We start from the raw sequence: 17956 nt of genomic DNA on the forward strand, positions 1-17956 counted from the left end.
GTGGCGTGCAGTCAAGTTCTGTGAACGAGCTCTAATGGTGCCACCTGCTCGGCCCTGCAGGAGAGACCCTGACAGGATCTGGGACTGGGAAAATATAGCAGACACTGAGCAAGGAGCCAAGCAAATGGAGACGGCTCTGCTGGGGGCTAAGATGGAGCATACTGAAAAGAGCAGCCAGGCATCAGGGAGGAGAGCTGGGGGCGAGCCGTGTGGGTTTGAGGGAGGTCCATTGCTTCCAGCCCCTGTGACTCCCTTGCCCACAGAACCTCAATAACCATGTATGGCTCGTGTCCCCCACTGAAGGCCCAGAAAACCTCACACCCATTTCTCATGAGCACCAGTCAGGGCAGGGAGCACCTTCTCTGTACAGATGGAGAACTGAGGCTACCAGAGGGAGAACTGGTGGCAAGGGCTCAACTCCAGTCTGGCCACTGGACCCACTCCAGCTGCAGGAAGTGGGCCTGAAGCATTTACTGTGGTGCACTCGGGGAGCCCACTGGCTGTGCCTTGCCAGCATCCTCTATCAGTTCTCTGGAATCTGCTGCATAGAAGGCCGAGTCCCTGGCACACAGGAAGCTCCTCTCCACTCCCAGGACCTCACATCAGCTGGGTTTCTTCCAAAAGCTGTAGAATCCTGCTGTCCCCCTCCTCGGCTCTGATTCTGCAAGTGTGTGTCTCCTGTGGCTGCCGTAACAAATCACCACAGCCTGGGAGCTGAAAAGTGCAGAAGTCCCTCCTCACAGTTCTGGAGGCCACAGCTGGGCACCAACCTGAGGGCAGGCTCCTTCTCCAGAGGATTGGCCACCCCCTCCACACCCTCTCATGCTCCTAGAGGCTCCTCGCAGCCCTTGATACTTCTTGGTCTGCAGACGCATCTCTCTGGTCTCAGTCTCTGTTGCTACATGCCCTTCCTGTTGGTGTCTGTGTGTGTCAACTTCCCCCTCCTTTCCAAGGACACTGTCCTTTAGATGTTAGCCCACCCAGAGTGACCTCTTGAGATCTTTGACATGACAACAGCTACGAGGACCCGATTCCAAGTGAGGCCACACTCAGAAGCAGGGTCTGGATGCAGGTGCACTTTTGGAGCCCTCTCAGAAGCCAGAGGCCTATCCACAGGGAGGCTGGCCCAGGAGGTACAGCCCTCCTGCCAGGGGAGAGAGTGTGCCTACTGAGGTTGGCTACTGCTCTCTTCTCAGCGCAGCTCCATCCCACCGCTGATTGTTCTGATTTTAATTAAATATATTTATTTATTTATTTGGTACTGAAGATTGAACCCAGGGGCACTTTACCCCTGACCTATGTTAGATTTATTTTCAACTGATGTATAACGACATAAAAATTGTACGTATTTATAAGGTGCCATGAGATGTTTCTACACGTGTGCCCAGAGCCTCTTCAAGGAGGAGGAGGCCAATTGCTTTCAGTTTGTCCGGGCAGATGCTCTTTGGGGGCCACGGGCTACCTCATTCCTGGCAAGTGCCCTGCGCAGAAAATGCTCCTTGACCTGAACATCTAACAGGCCAATGGACTTGCCCACCGAGGCCCAGCTTGACCATCAGCCCTCTCTGAGCCAAGCTGACCTGCCAGCAAGTCCAGCGGCTGCAAGGGCTCTCTCCAACCTGAAATGCTCTCCACCTGTCACTACGGCTCCATTGCCCAAGGAGGTGCTCTGCGAACCCGGGTCACTAGAAACTTCCTGAGAGCCCCAATTAAAAAAAAGAAAAGAAAGACAGGCACTATGGCACACCCCCATAATCCCAGCTGCTTGGACTCGGGAAGCTGAGGCAGGAGGATGGCAAGTTTGAGACTAGCCTGAACAACTTAAGATTCTGCCTCAAGATTTTAAGAAAAAGGGGAGTAGGGGTGGGGATGTAGCTCAGCATTAGAGTGCTTGCCTAATGTGTGTAAGGCCCTGGGTTCCATCCCCAGTATCACAAAAAAGAAAGAAAAGAACAAAGAAAAAAGCTGGTGTCATTAACTTTAATATGCATAGATTTATATACGTCATATATGTATGCATACCCACATATGTTGTTCATCAGCCAATTTTATAAGAATTTATTAAATTTTATTAAATTTGCAAAAATTAGACTGGGAGCACAGCCCAGTATAGTGTGTGTCGTCACATGCACGAAGCCCTGGACTCCATTCCTAGCACCAAAAAATAAAAATAAAAACAAAAATTAAGTATGCCTGTAACCCAGTAGCTCAGGAGGCTGAGGCAGGAGGATCGCAAGTTCAAGGCCAACCTCAGCAACTTAGTGAGACCCTGTCTCAAAATTAAAAAAATAAAATAAAAAGTTCTGGGGAAGTGGCTCAGTGGTTAAGTTCCGTAGGTTTACTCTCCAGTACCAAATTAATTAATCAATTAATTAATTTTAAAAATTTAATTGTGGCAAAATAACAATGTTTTCACTTTGGCCACTTTAACTGGGCAGAATGGTGACATTATGTACGTTCATACTGTTGTGTAACCCTCAAACCACCACCATCTTCCAGGTGGAAACTCTGTCCCCTTTAAACAGAACTCCCTCCCGCCTCTCCAGCACTGGTGACCACCACTCTTCCTTCTGTCTGTGGGCTCAGCTGCTCTAGGGACCTCGGGTAAGCAGAGTCACACAAGTGTGCCCCTTGGCAAGTGGTGGCCTTCAGGCAGCACAGCGTCCTCCAGGCTCCAGGAGCTGCACGTGTTGGAGCTCCGTTCCTTCCATAGCTGGTTGATGACACAGTCGGGCTGGGGTGCAGTTCTGCGGAAGGACCAAGGCGCAATCCCCAGCACTGAAGATGAAAGTGATTAATATCTTATTCAACCAAACATGTCCAAAATAGCATCGTTTCACCATGGAAGCGAGGGGACCCAAGCTACACTCCTCACCTGTGGCCTCGGACTCCGGGTGTGGTCTGCATGAGTAGCACTTCTCGGTTCCGAAAGGGCCCCCTTGCAAGTGCTCCTGGCAGCGTGGGGTCAGCAGCCACCATCTGCAAAACCGTGTCCCCACCAGGCACCACGGGAAAAGTTCCAGGGGTCTGGTCAGCACATCTGGATCCACTTCATCCTCAGTGGAGTACTGAGCTTTCCTGGTGGACATACTCCTACAGCATCCCCCCAACACACATATTAGACTCTCATCCCTTCTGGGGCTCCCTGTCCATCCTGCCCAGTGCCCAGCTTACTCCAGGCCCCACCCCAGCCCAGGTCCCTCATCCCACCCAGGCACACCTGACCCCAAAGGGTGGTGGACAGTCTCTGCATCCCATGTCCACCATGGCCTTTCTCGTGAGAAATGTTACACAGAGAAAGTGACTACTGGCCAAAGAGGGAACACCACACCTTATGGCACCTCCTGCAGGGCTCTGGTGGTGGCAGTGAACACCCCTGTGGTATCTAGTACAGTAGCTACCAGTTCTGTGCAGGCAGTGGCACTTGGAAAGTGACCAGTTTCTAATTTCATTGACTTAACAGAAACGTACATGGCCACAGGCAGCTGATGGCTCCTCTATGGCAGCAGACGGCACAGTCCAGGGAATCACTGTCTCCATCAACCCCTGGGGAATCAGCCGGGGCCTGGTAGTAGCCTGGGTGGGGCTCCCCACATGGCCCTGGACCCCTCAGGCAGAGTGATCAGGTTGTAGCTCTGGCATGCCCAGAACCTTCAATGCTTCCCACGGAACTGGAGTGAAGGCCAACGTCTAAGGGTCTGCCCACCCACTGACCTGTGTCCTCCCGAAGGCCTCCTCCCACACTGGGCATCCTGCTGGCCAGGCAGCTGCAGGACACAGAGGCTGCACCCCTTAGTCACAGTACCCACAGAGGTGTCCCCAGCTGGATCCACTCCTGTGCCATCTGCTTGCCCCAAACTCTCTTGACTACTCTTTGCACACAGTACCTTGTGACAATCCACACACCTTTGCTGCACACTGCCTGCCCTCCAGGAGGCTGGCTTGCCTGTTTGTTCATACAACTCCCTCATACCTGCAGTGAACACAAGTCCTGCCCGTCTTCCCACCTGAACCCCGACAGCAGCTTCAGCCCAGGACAGCACAGCCAGTCAGAGCAGAGCCTGGATTCCAAAGGGCAGCTGGGCAGGTCCGGGCCAAGCCCAGCCTTGTGGAGTCACAGTGTGCAGCCCTCTGAGAACCAGGCCTGGCAGGTCTGACACTGTCTGCTGCAATTTGTTAAAAGTCTCACAGGCTCTGGTACATCTACCAAAGTACTGCTCTGCCAGGCAGCAAGAGGCACGGGGCGGGGGGCAGAGTGGGCCAAGACAGTCACAGCTCTGTCCTTTCAGAGGTCATGGCCCCCTGTGAATCCTTGGCCTCATGCCCACAACCAGGTGGCAGGATTCCAAAGCCCATGGTCAGAGGTGTTGCCAATGCGCCCCACTTCCTGACTAGAAGTAAGGCAGCCACTATGCCAGGGCTGCTGGATGTCCTGACCACAGGGCCAGGCTTGGGGACCCACCAACTCCATGCTGGACACTGCTTTCTGTTTAAAATCAGATGCTCGTTGGCCTGGTGCTGTTCCCAAGTCACTGACTGTCCTTTGCAGCCAGCCTGGGCTGCTGTGCTACTCTGCCAGGTGCAGCTAGGGCTGGGGGCAAAAGCAGGGGAACGGTCCTCTCTGAGGCCCTCTGCCTACCAATCTGGCTTTGCACCAGCACCAAGCCTTGGGCCTGACTCGATGGCCAGCTGGCCCCTGGGCATGAGTGGGCATGCGAGGCAGTGGTGCCGTCAACCAGGGAGACCTGGGGATGGATACTGTTCTGGCTAGCCACTCACCTCCTCCCCAACTCACCCTCCTCCAGCTGCTCCCCCTGTAATTTTCCACCAAAGGACTGACTCAGAGCAAAGTGGAAACAATTATGACAATCAATAGCGAGTGGCTCAGAATGCAGCTGGAAGCAGCCAGAACATTTCTGGAAGATGGATCAATTCATTTTTGACAGCATCCAAGTGAAGAAATGACTTTGCTGGCAGATCAGCCTGGTGAGCAGTGACTATCCTGTGAGGGGGGTGCCACCCAGCTCGTGGGCACAGGGTAGAAAGGCGAGACCCTTGAGACCTGGGTGGTCAAGTGCCCAGCTCCATTCCCAGGGCTGTGACAGTCTGGGCAGGCAAACGCTATTCCCTGGCTACAACAGAGTGGCCTTGGACACTGAGCTGTGTGAAGTCAACCCGTCACAGGACAAGTCCTGTAGGATTCCACTTAGGTGAGGTCCCCAGAGCAGTCATGTTCATAGAGGCAGAAGGCAGAGTGGGGCACCGGGGCACGGGATGGGAGACCAGATTGTCACCGGGGCAGATGTAAGAGTCCATGGTGGGAGGCCATGGCTGCAGCAGTGTGCACTGCTCACTGAGGGCGGCTAGAGCAGCGTTTTGTGCCCACAGAGGCTGTCTTCATTTGGCCTCTGCAGTGTGGGTGGGGAGACCCAGGAGGATCAGGAAGAGACTCCTGAGAGGGATGCACCCTGCCTCCCAGCAAGGTGTGATAGGCGCAGCACCTGCTCTCCCTGACTCCTTTCAAGTGTTAGGCTGCGTCCTGGACGATGAGCCTTGGCTGCACCTCCAGGCACCCAGGGCTCTGGAGGCTGCGGAAGGACACCTCCAGCAGCCAGGTCCTGCCTGCAAGGTGCTGGTCCTGAAGTCCGCTGGGGTTCTCCCAGTCTCGGGCTCAGCTGAGTTGCCCAAGGTCCTGGAGGAGGCTTTGCACAGCAGGCAGAGTGCAGGGCCCTGAGCAGAGGACAGAGAATACCTCTGGGAAGAGGGGTCACCTGGGTACCAAGTACCCTGGGACTGCCCTGTGCAGCTTGAGCTCTGGGGCTGACTTCAGCAGCTGGAAAGGTGCAGAGCTAGCCCTGCAGGGGCCACTTCACCACCAACTTGGAGGCAGAACAGGGTCCCACCCGGGACAGTGGGAGGGAATATAGAAGTGGGTAGCAACCAGCAGGGCTGGTATCGTCTGTGGGACTGGACGGAGACAGGAGCTGCTGCCGTCTGGCCCCTGACAAGGCTGATGACCAGCAGGGGTGGTTCAGGCCAGGCCCTGCTGGTGACCTACTAAGCCCCAGATGCGCCCTCCACAGTGTGACGTAGCATGGTGGTGAGCATGGGGCCTTGCAAGACACTGGTTACGACCGTTACAAACAGGTGGAAAATCCAGATTTCTTCTTTTGTACTTAGCAATAGCAGAAAGAAAAGGCCAAGAAGGTGCCACCCAGATGACTGGATGGAGCAGGGAGAGGACAGGCCCTGCAGAGGACGGCAGCCAGCTGTATGGCATGGGGACTGCGGCTGCAGTGACAGCAGCCCAGCCTCTGAGAGCTGGTGCACAGGGAGCGGGCAGCAGGGCAGAGGGTTCTGCTGGGCAGGCTCACCGTCTCCACCCTTCTTTCGCCCAGGTGCTGTTGGTCTGAGTGTGCCCAGCACAGAGCAGGGCTCGGTGCTCACCCAATCAAGGAAGGGACAAGCTCCTAGCTGTTCCCTTGCCTACCCCTTCAACACCCAGAGCCTGGAGCCAGGGAGACACCAAGGTGGCAGTCAAGAAGCGGGCATGTGCAACTGGAAATTCACAGCTGTCCGAGATGAAGGTGGACCCCAAGACCCTCAGAAACATGGGTCACACCTTGAAAAGTCTCGGAAGAGAAATTCAGACACTCCAGCACAAATTCAGAAGACAGATGTGAAGAAGCAATTGCTTGGAAATGAAAACAAACAGAATAGGTGTGAAAGGGAATCTTACAAGACCTAAGGGAAAAGCGTCAGAAGCCTTCTGAGCAGGACCCCCTGCCCTGGGAAGCAGGCTCTCTCAGGAGGCGGAAGGCGGCTCCCCACAGTCCACTGCTTCCTGTGCTGCTTACTTTCTAAGCAGAGGCATTCTTACCTTTTAACTTCAAAAATGTCAACTGAATACAGCTACTTATATATTTGTTTTTTAAAAAACAAAACAAAAAAAAGTAATGCCAGTAGCAAAAAACATCAGCAAACACAAAACTCGGTCGTACATGAAAGATATTCATTGCAAAGTTACAGAAGCAGAAAGGGCTGCCACCAGACCCACTGTGGCTCTCTGCTATCTGGCCTGGAGGTACTGGTGATGCCAGGGATACAAAGGCTCAGAAGTAGCCGGTTCTCTGCAGAGAGACAGCCCAGGGTGGTGCTGGGAGGAGAGACTCGGGACCCTGCCCTCCAGGGACAAAGGGGTCAACAACCCTCCAGGAGGACCCAGGCATGGTCGGGGGCCAGGCTTCCCTGCAGCCAACGTGTGAGTGTGGAGGACGAGCGAAGCACAGACCTCGGCACTCCACATGCAGTGCTGGAGCCCCCTGCACCTCTGGATCAAGCCCCCTGCAGAGGAAGGCACAGCACTCCTGAAGAGCCTGGAAGCTCTTCAGGAACTGCGCCTCGTCCCCACTCGGCACTGTTAGGACCAAGGAAGCCAAGGCCTGGGGCAGACAGGCTCCTGCCCCAGTATCAGGACTAGGGGAAGACCGCGGTCAGAGACCACTCGCCCTGTTGCCACTGACCTTGGTGCTGCAGAGGGCCACACTGTAAATGAATGACACTGTCCACAGCACCCAACAGAGGGAGGTGGAGAGCCAATTTTACTTTACTTTTTAAGACCTTTAGTCATAGTCTAAATAACAAAAATATTTTATCAAGCTAACATTTTGTGGAAAACAGTATAAAATACATTACTGGAATAGCCTTTATTTTGTAGATATTTTAAAACTCACAGAGCAATCCAAGAGGCTGATGCAGGAAGATCACAAGTTCAAAGCCATTCTCAGCAACTTAGCAAGGCCCTAAGCAACTTAGAGAGACCCTGTCTCTTTTTTTTTTGCGGTGCTGGAGATCAAACCCAGGGCCCTGTGCTTGTAAGGCAAGCACTTTACCAACTGAGCTATCTCCCCGCCCCAAGACCCTGTCTCAAAATAAAAAATAAAGGGCTGGGATGTGCTCAGTGGCAGAGCTCTTGCCTAGCATGTGTGAGGCACTGGTTTTGATTCTCAGCTCAGCACTGCATATATATATATTTTTTTTTAAAAAAGGTTCACTGACAACTAAAAAATATTTAAAAAACAATAAAAAATAAAAAGGGCTGGGGATGTGGCTCAGTGGTTAAGCGCCTCTGGGTTCAATCCCCAGTACCAAAATGAAAAACCTCTCAGAAACACTATTTGAACTACTAGCTATGACAGAATAATCTTAACTAAAACAATTTTTTTAAACAGCATAAAAATTTTAGGATCAAAGTAACCTCAATTTAGTCACATTTATTTACAACCTAAGGTCATTAACCACAGTTGCTCATTTTTTAATTTTTTTTGGGGGGGGGGCACACCAGGGATCAAACCCAGGGCTTCATGTGTTCAAGGCAAGCACCAAGCACTCTGCCATCCCCAGGCCTCATTTAATCTTGAATGTACAAATATGCAGGGAGTATAACTTGGCGGTAGAATGCTTGCCCTACCCAGGCACCAAGCCCTGGGTTCAATCTCCGATACTGACAGAGAAAATAAAAAGATAGTACTTGTCACAGAGAAGCAATAATGTGGTAAGTTCTCAGTTAAATTCTGCCCTCATGATCTCAAGGGCAAACATGTAACAAGATGATGAAGTGCTGCTGAAGGGCTGGGGATGCAGCTGGATGATACAAGCCCTGGCTTCTGTCAGTAGCACCACAATAAAAAAGAGGTGGAGGAATGCAAGAAGGCAGCACAGCACAGCATGTCACTTTGCGTAGGGCACTTGAAATCCAGCAGCACAGTGAACACCAAGAATTGAGTCAAACCTCTTGGCACTGAATGCAGAGCAACAAACAGTTGCTCAGGCACAGTGTAGGTCTTCAGCCAGGACTATTCTGCCAATTTGCCACACAGCTCATGACAGGGCACAGGTGCAGGAGATGCACAGGATCTGTACAGAATGGAGACCTCTGGTGCTCTCTGGGTTGACTCCTGACCTGCGATCCCCACAGGTGCTGGGGCTGGCTGGGCCTGGGTCAGGGCCTCCCTGATGGCTCTCCAGGAGCTTTGTCTCCGGCTCACTCATGAGCCACCACTGACCATAGCACTCTTTTTTTTTTTCTTTTTTTCTTTTTTTTTGCAGTGCTGGGGATTGAACCCAGGGCCTCATGCTTACAAGACAAGCTCTCTACCGACTGAGCTATCTCCCCAGCCCGACCACAGCACTCTTGGTGAGATCTGAGGGGCTCCAGAGGGCAGGGGTGAGTTTTGCCTGGCCCACAGCTCTGCCTCCCACTCTGTGCTTGCAGTCACTGCTCTAACCACCAGTCACCCACCAGCTGGAAGCCAGTGTCTCTGCAGAGGGCCCCTGATTGACACTGTTTGGGGCTTTGCCCACTGTGGGGACAGGCAATCTGTTTCCAGAGATCTCTGGTCCTGACACTACCTGCTGCCCCACCCCTGACCAGAGCTCTTTTGACCTCTTCTTCCTGGAAACCTCAGGAAGCAGGACTTAGGGTCCCTGAGGACCTTAGAGAGGTGACCTGGGATGTGATAAGAAAAACTGTGGTACAACAGTCCTTGCACCATATAAACACTTGCCCTGGCCACTAGCCACCAACTGAGCTGAGGGGCAGAGAATGTGCTCAATGCCTGGGCTGTCTTTGTCCGGGGAAGACCACTCAGGGCCAAGAGGGGCTCAGTACCTAAGGGACAGGGTGTGCAGGGTCTGAGAAGGCCCGCGCAGCAGCGCTTCCCAGGGACATGCTAGCCAGCTTCCTATTGCTGTGACAAATACCTGAGAGGAGAAAGGTTTATTTTGGTGTCAGGATTTCATCCATGGCTGGCTGAATCCAGCTGCGTTACTTGTGGTCAGGCAAACCATCATGGCAGGGAGCATGTGGTGGAGCAAAGCTCCTTACCTATGCAGGTCAGGGAGCAGAGAGCAAGGGGCAGCCCCAAGAGCCCCTATAAGGGCTCGCCCCTGGGGACCTGCCTCCTCCCAACAGTGCCAACGGCTGGCGGTCACTTCAGACCCAAACCTTAATAGAGGTCATCCAAGGGTCCCCCTGCTGCAACACTCTGTTCCCTCTCTGCCTTCACAGTACCCAGCATTTCCCCTTGCAAGTTTGTGATGATGGAAGTAGAGGTTCTACCTCACTGAACAGAGCAGGAGAGCTTGCTGGCGTCCCTCACCATTGCCAGCCTCATGGACAGACTGCCACACCAATTCATATTCCAAGACAACTGTGCTATGGTCAGGGCCTGGACCCTGTACACTCAGTGACATGCTGCTAACTCATGGAACAGGGGAGTAACACTGCAGCCAGTGGACACTGCACTTGGCAACCAGCTTCCAAATGATTCCCACCACTGAGTCACTTTTTCAAGTGAAGCTTTATTAACATTTGTACATTGGTCTATCCAGAACTGGTGTAATTCAAGACTCAGAAAACAGGCATGTTGTACTGGGCTTTATTTAACATTGCACCTGTGATGACAAGCCAGCCAGAGACCCAGGTCAGGAGGGAGCAGTGGGCCCCAACAGGAGATGGAGGCCCAGGGCCCTTGTAAGTGGAACCAGGCTCTGATGGGCCAGCACCAGGATGGGCTCCTAACTGCTCATCTTCTCTTGCTTCCATCTCAGCCTGTTCCAAATCCTCTCCAGGGCCACCTTCCCCATGAAGAAGGTGATGGCAAAGTTACGCTTGTACCAGTCTCTGCAGGGAAATAGGAGGCACCCAGGATGAGCCCCAGGGACAGGGCCTGACAAGCACGCAGCTCCCACAGAGGTGAGTTTTGCCCTCTGCCCTCCTCCCCAAGCTATGTCTTCACCGAAGGTGTCCCACCTGCCCCCTACCAGGACAGGTACAGGTAAAGCACCTGCCCCCGTCCTCTGGTCTTGCTGAAGGACTCCCAAGAGCCCATCCTATGTCTAGTGGTCTTCTTGGAGAGAGAGCTGAGAAGGATGCAAGAGGGACCACAGAGCCACAGCCAGCAGGCTCTGCAGGAAATACAGGCCAGTCTTTTTTTTCTTATTTTTTAGTTGTAGATGCACACATACCTTCATTTTTTTATTTTTTATTCTTATGTGCTGCTGAGGATGCAACCCAGGGCTTCACGCATGCTTGGCGAGTGCTGCCCACCGAGCCACAGCCCAGCCCCGGGGCCAGTCTTAACTTGGCCCTCACTTGTACGAGAGCATACAGCAGAAGTGCTCCGGCAAGCCCGGCACTGACAGGCTCTGTGCACTCCTCTCAAAGGGGACCTAGGCTCCTCTGAGGGACAGGTCACACTGCTGGCAGAGTTTGCACTGCCTGCTGGTTACTGGACAGTAGCCAACAGAAACCTATGAACGAGGGCAGCCTGGAGAGCTCCCATGAGGGGAACTGCACCAGGCTCCTGGGACAAGCTGGGACTGCCGCAAAGACGGTGCATGCCTGCGCAGCTTCTGCTTCAGTCACACAATGGTTTTTGGGCCTCAGTGTGAACAAGGAGAATGACCCAGGGCACTAAAGCAGCCACAGAAGGGGAGCACACTGGCTTTCTGCCACCTCCACTCTCCAACTGAGAACATTCCATTTCTATTGACCGAGGCGAGGCTGCAGTGAGGAGCAGAGCCTCAGATGAATGGCTCTGGGGAGACAAAACGGTCTGTGGTTCAGGAAAAGCTAGACTCCTCTCACTGGTGCAGACAGCTGACCCTGTGTGGGTGGGAAGGTGAGCCCTGGGCGTCCACATCAGCAGTGGGGATCAGGCATGCTCACTTGGCTAAAAGCTTCACCAGCTCGGAGCTAGGAGACACTCCTAGTCTTAGGAACGGAACCAGGTGTTTCAGGACTAATCTTGGCTGAAGTTCTTCTCAGGAGCTCACTCAGCTCAACCACCCTCCCTGTCCTCTTGGTCTGGTCTCACATGCCCACCCGACTCTGTCACTGCTCATATCTTAAAGCAGGTCTCAACCACCATTCTGTCTTTCACCTGAAAACACAGGACACCTTACATGTTATCTATGACCCAGTAAAGCCTTTTTAAAACCCATGATCACAATACCATCACTACATCCAAGATGATCCCGAGCTTATACACAGCCCCTGCCCAAATCCCTCTTTCATCCAAACATTTCTTTACAGGTGCCATGTGTCAATCAGGACCCAAACAAGGCCTAGACATTGCATGAAGCCTTGTCCAGACTACAACAGCTCCCCTGCCCCTGCCTGGTTTTGGTGCCAGGGATGGTGCTCAGGCCCTTGAGTATGCTGGAAGTGCTCTACCACCCAGCCACACCTGGGCCCTTTTTTGTGGTCATTCTCCTATCTACTTATTGAAGAGCCTGACTCACTGGTTTGCAGAATCCTCGGTGTTGGGCATCTTCAGACTTCATTCAAAACTGTCTTCTACATGGCCCCTTTAGCATTTCCCTGCAAACCAGCATTCTGTCTGAAGTCCCAACCACATGAGACTCCATCTTCTGTAAAAGCCCACACAGTGCTATTTGTGGTTCTGTCCTGTCTCAAGGGCTGCCCTGCTCCACGGCATGGAGCCGTGCTGGGGACGCAGGTGTGTAGTCCTGACCCATTATCATTCCACCCACCAGTCTTCCAGCCAGGGGTGTTGGCTGCTAGGGTGACTGTTGCCTAGATCTGTTATTTCACTTGGAAAACAGGAACTTGCTAAGCCACCTCTCTGCACTGGCTGTCTTTCTCCTACAAGAGGAAATGCTTTGTGGTCACTGTGGGACACTGTGAGACACTACTGGTGCAGGAAAAGTGGAAGAGCTGTGCATGCTTTGGAGTCTCTCCTTCCATTTACCAATTTCCAGAGCGATGACTCGGTAGCCTGGCCATACTGAGGCGACCTGTGAGCCTCTGTCAGTTGTCATGAGTGCAGAGGTACACGTCTGCCTGACATCTGGTCAGCCCTCACAGTCGCTTCCCTCCCTTCTAGCCAGACATTCTGCACTCACCCTGTGCCCTTCCTACCCGGCAGGGCTTCTCAAGGAAGTACATGGATGAGCTAGCCCCTGTGGACTAGGGGCAGGAACTGCTGTGCTACCATGCCAATCACCTGTGGCTAGCCATTTCATTTGAAAATGTAGGCCTGGGCTAGGGAGATAGCTCAGTTGTAGAGTGCTTGCCTTCCATGCACAAGACCCTGGGTTTGATCCCCAGCACTGCAAAAAAATAAATAAAATAAAATAAAATATAGGCCTGGAGTTGTGGCTCGGTGGTAGAGCACTTGCTTTGCACATGTGAGGCACTGGGTTCCATCCTCAGCACCATATATAAAGAAATGAATAAAATAAAGGTATATCAACAACTAAACAAACAAACAAACAAAAAACGTTAAGTGAAGTTGACAAAATCATGCAGCTTCTACCTCTGGTATAAACCTCAATGTTGCTCAATTCAGGTCAGAAAACAATTCTGCCCAATCCAACTTTTAGGAAGGAAAGAAACACTTACTTATTATAATACATGTGCTTCTGAAAATTTTTACTTAAAAATTCCTTATAAAAGTCAGCCATTTCTTCTGCATTCAATGTTGCTTTTTGACCTGAAAGTAAAAGTGAATTTATACATTAAGACTTCAAGACAAGTCAGGTGCAATGGTGCTTGCCTGTAATCCCAGTCACTCAAAAGGCTGAGGCAGGAGGATCTCAAGTTCAAAGCCAATCTCAACAACTTAGCAAGGACCTAAGCAACTTAGTGAGATCCTGTCTCAAAATAAAAAAAAAATAAAAAGGGCTGGGGATGCAGCTCAGGGTTAAGCATCCCTAAATTCAATCTCCAGCACCAAAAGGGGAAAAAAAAAGACTTCAGGATAATAGAGAAACAAAAAAACCTATTAGGGCTAATAAACAAATTCAGCAAGCTTGCAGGATACAAGATCAACAAATATCAATTGATTTCTAGCAATAAACAATCTGGTGTTCATTTCATTGTTTGTTTTTTGTAGCATATGGGATTGAACCCAGGCCTTGCACATACTAGGTAAGCACCCTACCACTGAGCTATATCCCCAACCCTTTTAAAATTTCATTTAGAGATAGTATCTCACTAAGTTGCACAGACTGGCCTCAATCTTGTGATTCTTCTGCCTCAGTCTCCTGAGTAACTGGGGTTTTATAGACATATGTCACTCACCCAACTGCAATGAATAATCTGAAATAAAGCTAAGAAAACAACTCCACCCACTATAACATCAAAAATAATAGGCTTAAGCTGGGCATAGTGGTGCATGGCTGTAATCCCAGCAGCTTGGGAGACTGAGGCAGGAGGATCTCGAGTTCAAAGCCAGCTTCAGCAACTTAGTGAGGTGCTAAGCAACTCAGAGATACCCTGTCTGTAAATAAAATACAAAAAAGGGCTGGGGATGTGGCTCAGTAGTTAAGCGCCCCTGAGTTTAATCAGAAGAAGAAGGAAGAAGGCAGAAGGAAGAAGTTAGAAGAAGAGGCTTAAAACCAGGTTTGATGAAATCCCTGCTACTCAGGAAGCTGAGACAGGAGGACTGCAAATTTAAGGCCAAAGTGGACAACTTAGTGAGAGCTTGCCTCATAATTAAAAAAAAGGGCTGGGGGATGTAGCTCAGTGGTAGAGTGCCCCTAGTTTCCATCTCTAGTACTGAAAAAAAAAAAAAAAAAAAAAGAGAGAGAAAATATAATAAAAATTTTAAAATTACTGGGGATGTAGTTTGGCAGTTCAGATGGTAAGAGCACTTGCCTAGTATGCCCACCACCCTGAGTTCAACCCATAGCACCACATACACAAAAAGACAAACATATGGATGGAGCTGGAGACTATAATGCTCAGTGAAACAAGCCAAACCCAAAAAACCAAAGGTGGAATGCTCTCTCTGATATGCAGATGCTAACCCACAACAAGCGTGGTGCAGAGGGAATAACAGAGTCCACTGGACTAGACAAAGGGAACAAGGGGACAGGAGAGGGGATGGGAACAGGAAAAACAGCAGAATGAATCGGTCATAACTTCCTTTGCTCATATATGAATAGGTGACCAGTGTAACTCCACTTCATATACAACCATAAGAATGGGATCCAAATTGGAGTAAGTCATACTCCATGTATGCATGATATATCAAAATACACTCCACTGTCATGTGTGCCTAAAACAACCAGACAGACCTAAATGAGACTATTACTGGAGTTTTAGGGCAAAGGTCCCAGCTCCAGGGTCCCAACAAACTTGAAGCCCCTGCCCCAAGATGCCAACTGAAGACAGGAATGATTGTGAAGGCAGCAAAGGAAGCGGAACCAGGGTAGATACACAGAGGCAAGGGCCCTGGGCCGCAGCCCTGCCTTCTGGGGCCCTGACAAGAGCCCTGGGCTTAAATAGAGGGAGCGCTGACATGGGGACAACAGGCATGCATGATCGAGTGGTCCTGGTCAAACTGTGGTTTGAGTGACAGCAGCTTCTTTTGCTCTGATGAGGCAATTCTTGGCTCCTGGACAACTTCAGGATGGAGATTGGGTGCCAGGTGAGGATGTGGGGGAAAAGTTCAATCATCTACTGCTCGTGGGACTGCAAATTGGTGCAACCACCATGGAAAGCAGTACAGGGATTCCTCAGAAAATCTGGAATGGAACCACTATTAGACCCAGCTATTCCACTCCTTGGTTTACAACCAAAGGACTTACAATCAGCATACTACAGTGACGCAGCCACATCAATGTTTATAGTAGCTCAACTCACAACAGCTAAACTGTGGAGCCAAACTAGATGCCCTTCAACACATGAATGGATAAAGAAAATGTGGTATATAAACACAATGGAATATTACTCAGCCTTAAAGAAGAGTGAAATTATGGCATTTACCGGTAAATGGATGGAGCTGGAGAATATGCTAAGTGAAATAGGCCAATCCCAAAGAACCAAAGGCCAAATGTTATCTCTGATGTGTGCAAGCTAATTCACAATAAGGGGGAGGAGCTAGGGAAGAACAGAGGTACTTTGGATTAGACAGAGGGGAGTGAAGGGAGGGGAGGGTATGGAGGTAGGAAGGATAGTAGAAAGAATCGGATATTATTACCCTATGTGCATATGTGACTACACAACTGGTGTAATTCCACATCATATGCAACTGAAGAATGAGAAGTTATACTCCATTTATGTACATGTCAAAATGCATTCTACTCTCATGTATAACTAATTAGAAAAAAAAAAAAAAACAAAGACCAAGCCTTGATTAGAAGTCTAACTCAATCTCCAGGGCAGGGCAGGGCTGGAGATGGAGCTGATCACAGACAGCCAATGATTCAACCTATCCTGCTGCCTAATAAAACGTCCAGGGAGCCCCTAGGCCTCAGGGTTCAGAAGGCTTCCAGGGTGGCATACTCTTCCGTGCTGGGAGACAGCATGAGGAAGACAAATGGAAGTCTGTGCCCCACACCCTGCCTCACGTGTCTCATCTCGTTTCTCCTGATGCTTATTCTTTGTGATAAACCAGTAGAAGTAAGTCACTTTAAAAATTCTGTTCCAGCAAATTACAAAGCCTTCAAAGAGGTCAGGGAGCCCCCGCTTACAGCCTGACCGTCACAAGTCTGGGAGTGGGACTGGCCTCTGAAGTGGGAGCAGTCTTGGGGACTGAGCCCTTTATCCTGTGGGATCTGATACCAACTCCAGGTGTACAGTATCAGAATTGAATTGGTAGACACCCAAATGGTGTTGGAGAATTGGACAAAGAGGGCTGAAAAGGATAACCATGTACCTGGGCATGGTGCAGCACACCTGTAATCCTGGCTACTGGGGAGGCTGAGGTAGGAGGATCACGAGTTTAAGATCAACTTGGGATCAGCAAGATCCTTTCTCAAAATAAAAGGGCTGGGGTGTGGTTCAATGGTAGAGTACTTATCTAGCACGGCAAGGCCCTGGGTTCCATCCCTTGTAAGGCAAAGAAAGAAAGAAAACAACCCAAAACAACAACAACAGAACACAATACCACTACCATGTACTTGGCATCAGGAGGAAGAGACCTGCAGATCCAGCAGCTCTCCTGTAGGTATACTACACACGCCTGTTCACAGCTGCATAAGTCAGAGAGGGAACACAAACACCCTTCAAGGAGGGAAAGAGAAAACGTGCTCCACCCATAGAATGGAACAGTATTCAGCCACAGGCGGGTCTCCGAAGCACGGAGGCAGGCTGCAACGTGGATGAGCTGAACCCATGGAACCCCAGGTGAAGGCAGGCAGGCAGGCAGACCATCACGTGTAGAACTGGTAACTCCAGATAACTGACAGCAGACTGTGGCTGCCAGGGTCTGGAGCGAACTGAAATGGGTAGAGGTTTCCCTTTGTGAAGATGGAAATGTCCTGGGATTGGACAGGATGGGAGGACGATTTGTGAACCCCAAAAACCTGGAATCACACACTCTCAAAGGGTGGATTTTAAGGCACGTGGGTTACACTTCAGAAGGGAAAAAAGGACTAAGGGTGAAATATATGTGCTGCATCATCAGACCTATGGTTCACAGGAGACCCCACGACCATGCAGGCCATAGCACGGGCCTGCTTGACCAGTGTACGCAGGCTCCCACCAAAGAGCTGTGAGAAGGGGCGGCAAGGGGCCTCCAGCCTGGGGAGGGCGGGGTGCTGCCTGCTCAGCGGGCTCCGAGCACCAACAGGGCGCTGGGTGGGGGCTGGTGCAGGAACGGCACAGCCTTTCCCCTGGGCAGTGCTGTCACTCCCTGAATCACCCCTCACGAGCCTGGAGGAGGCCCTGGGGGGGTCCACGAGCAGCTCAGGGCCTGGCGCTTGCACCAGCAGTGGTGAGGGAATGAAACTGCACGGTGGGGAAAGGGCGAGGGGCACCTGGCCTAGAAGCCCAAGCCCCTGAACAGGAACTACCGTCTCCCGGAAGAGCCTGGGCGCTAAACGCAGGGCTGGGGCGAGGGGCAGCCAGGCTCCTGCTCCTGCCCTGCAGGGGTGGAGCGCCCTCACCCCCAGCAAAGCGGCAGCCTTGCAGCATGGCTGT

At 51.3% G+C, this 17956-nt stretch overlaps 1 protein-coding gene across 3 annotated transcripts in view; it reads right to left on the reverse strand.

Annotated features, from left to right (window-relative positions):
• Positions 1–1966: 1966 nt before the first annotated feature.
• Positions 1967–17956, reverse strand: part of COA8 (cytochrome c oxidase assembly factor 8) — a 34624-nt gene continuing 18634 nt past the window's right edge. Inside the window, exons 4-5 of one of the 3 annotated variants that reach the window (XM_079130063.1) lie at positions 13430–13520; positions 10424–10684 (exon numbers count right to left, since the gene is read on the reverse strand). In XM_079130063.1, coding sequence (XP_078986189.1) covers positions 10579–10684; positions 13430–13520 — 197 coding nt within the window. In that variant the 3' untranslated portion in view covers positions 10424–10578. Of the gene's footprint in view, positions 2980–10423; positions 10685–13429; positions 13521–17956 lie in introns of those variants that run through there. The other 2 variants (XM_079130065.1, XM_079130064.1) reach the window with 2 other exon arrangements.

The sequence above is a fragment of the Sciurus vulgaris genome (genome assembly GCF_902686455.1).
Source record: "Sciurus vulgaris genome assembly, chromosome: 2".
NCBI lineage: Eukaryota > Metazoa > Chordata > Mammalia > Rodentia > Sciuridae > Sciurus > Sciurus vulgaris.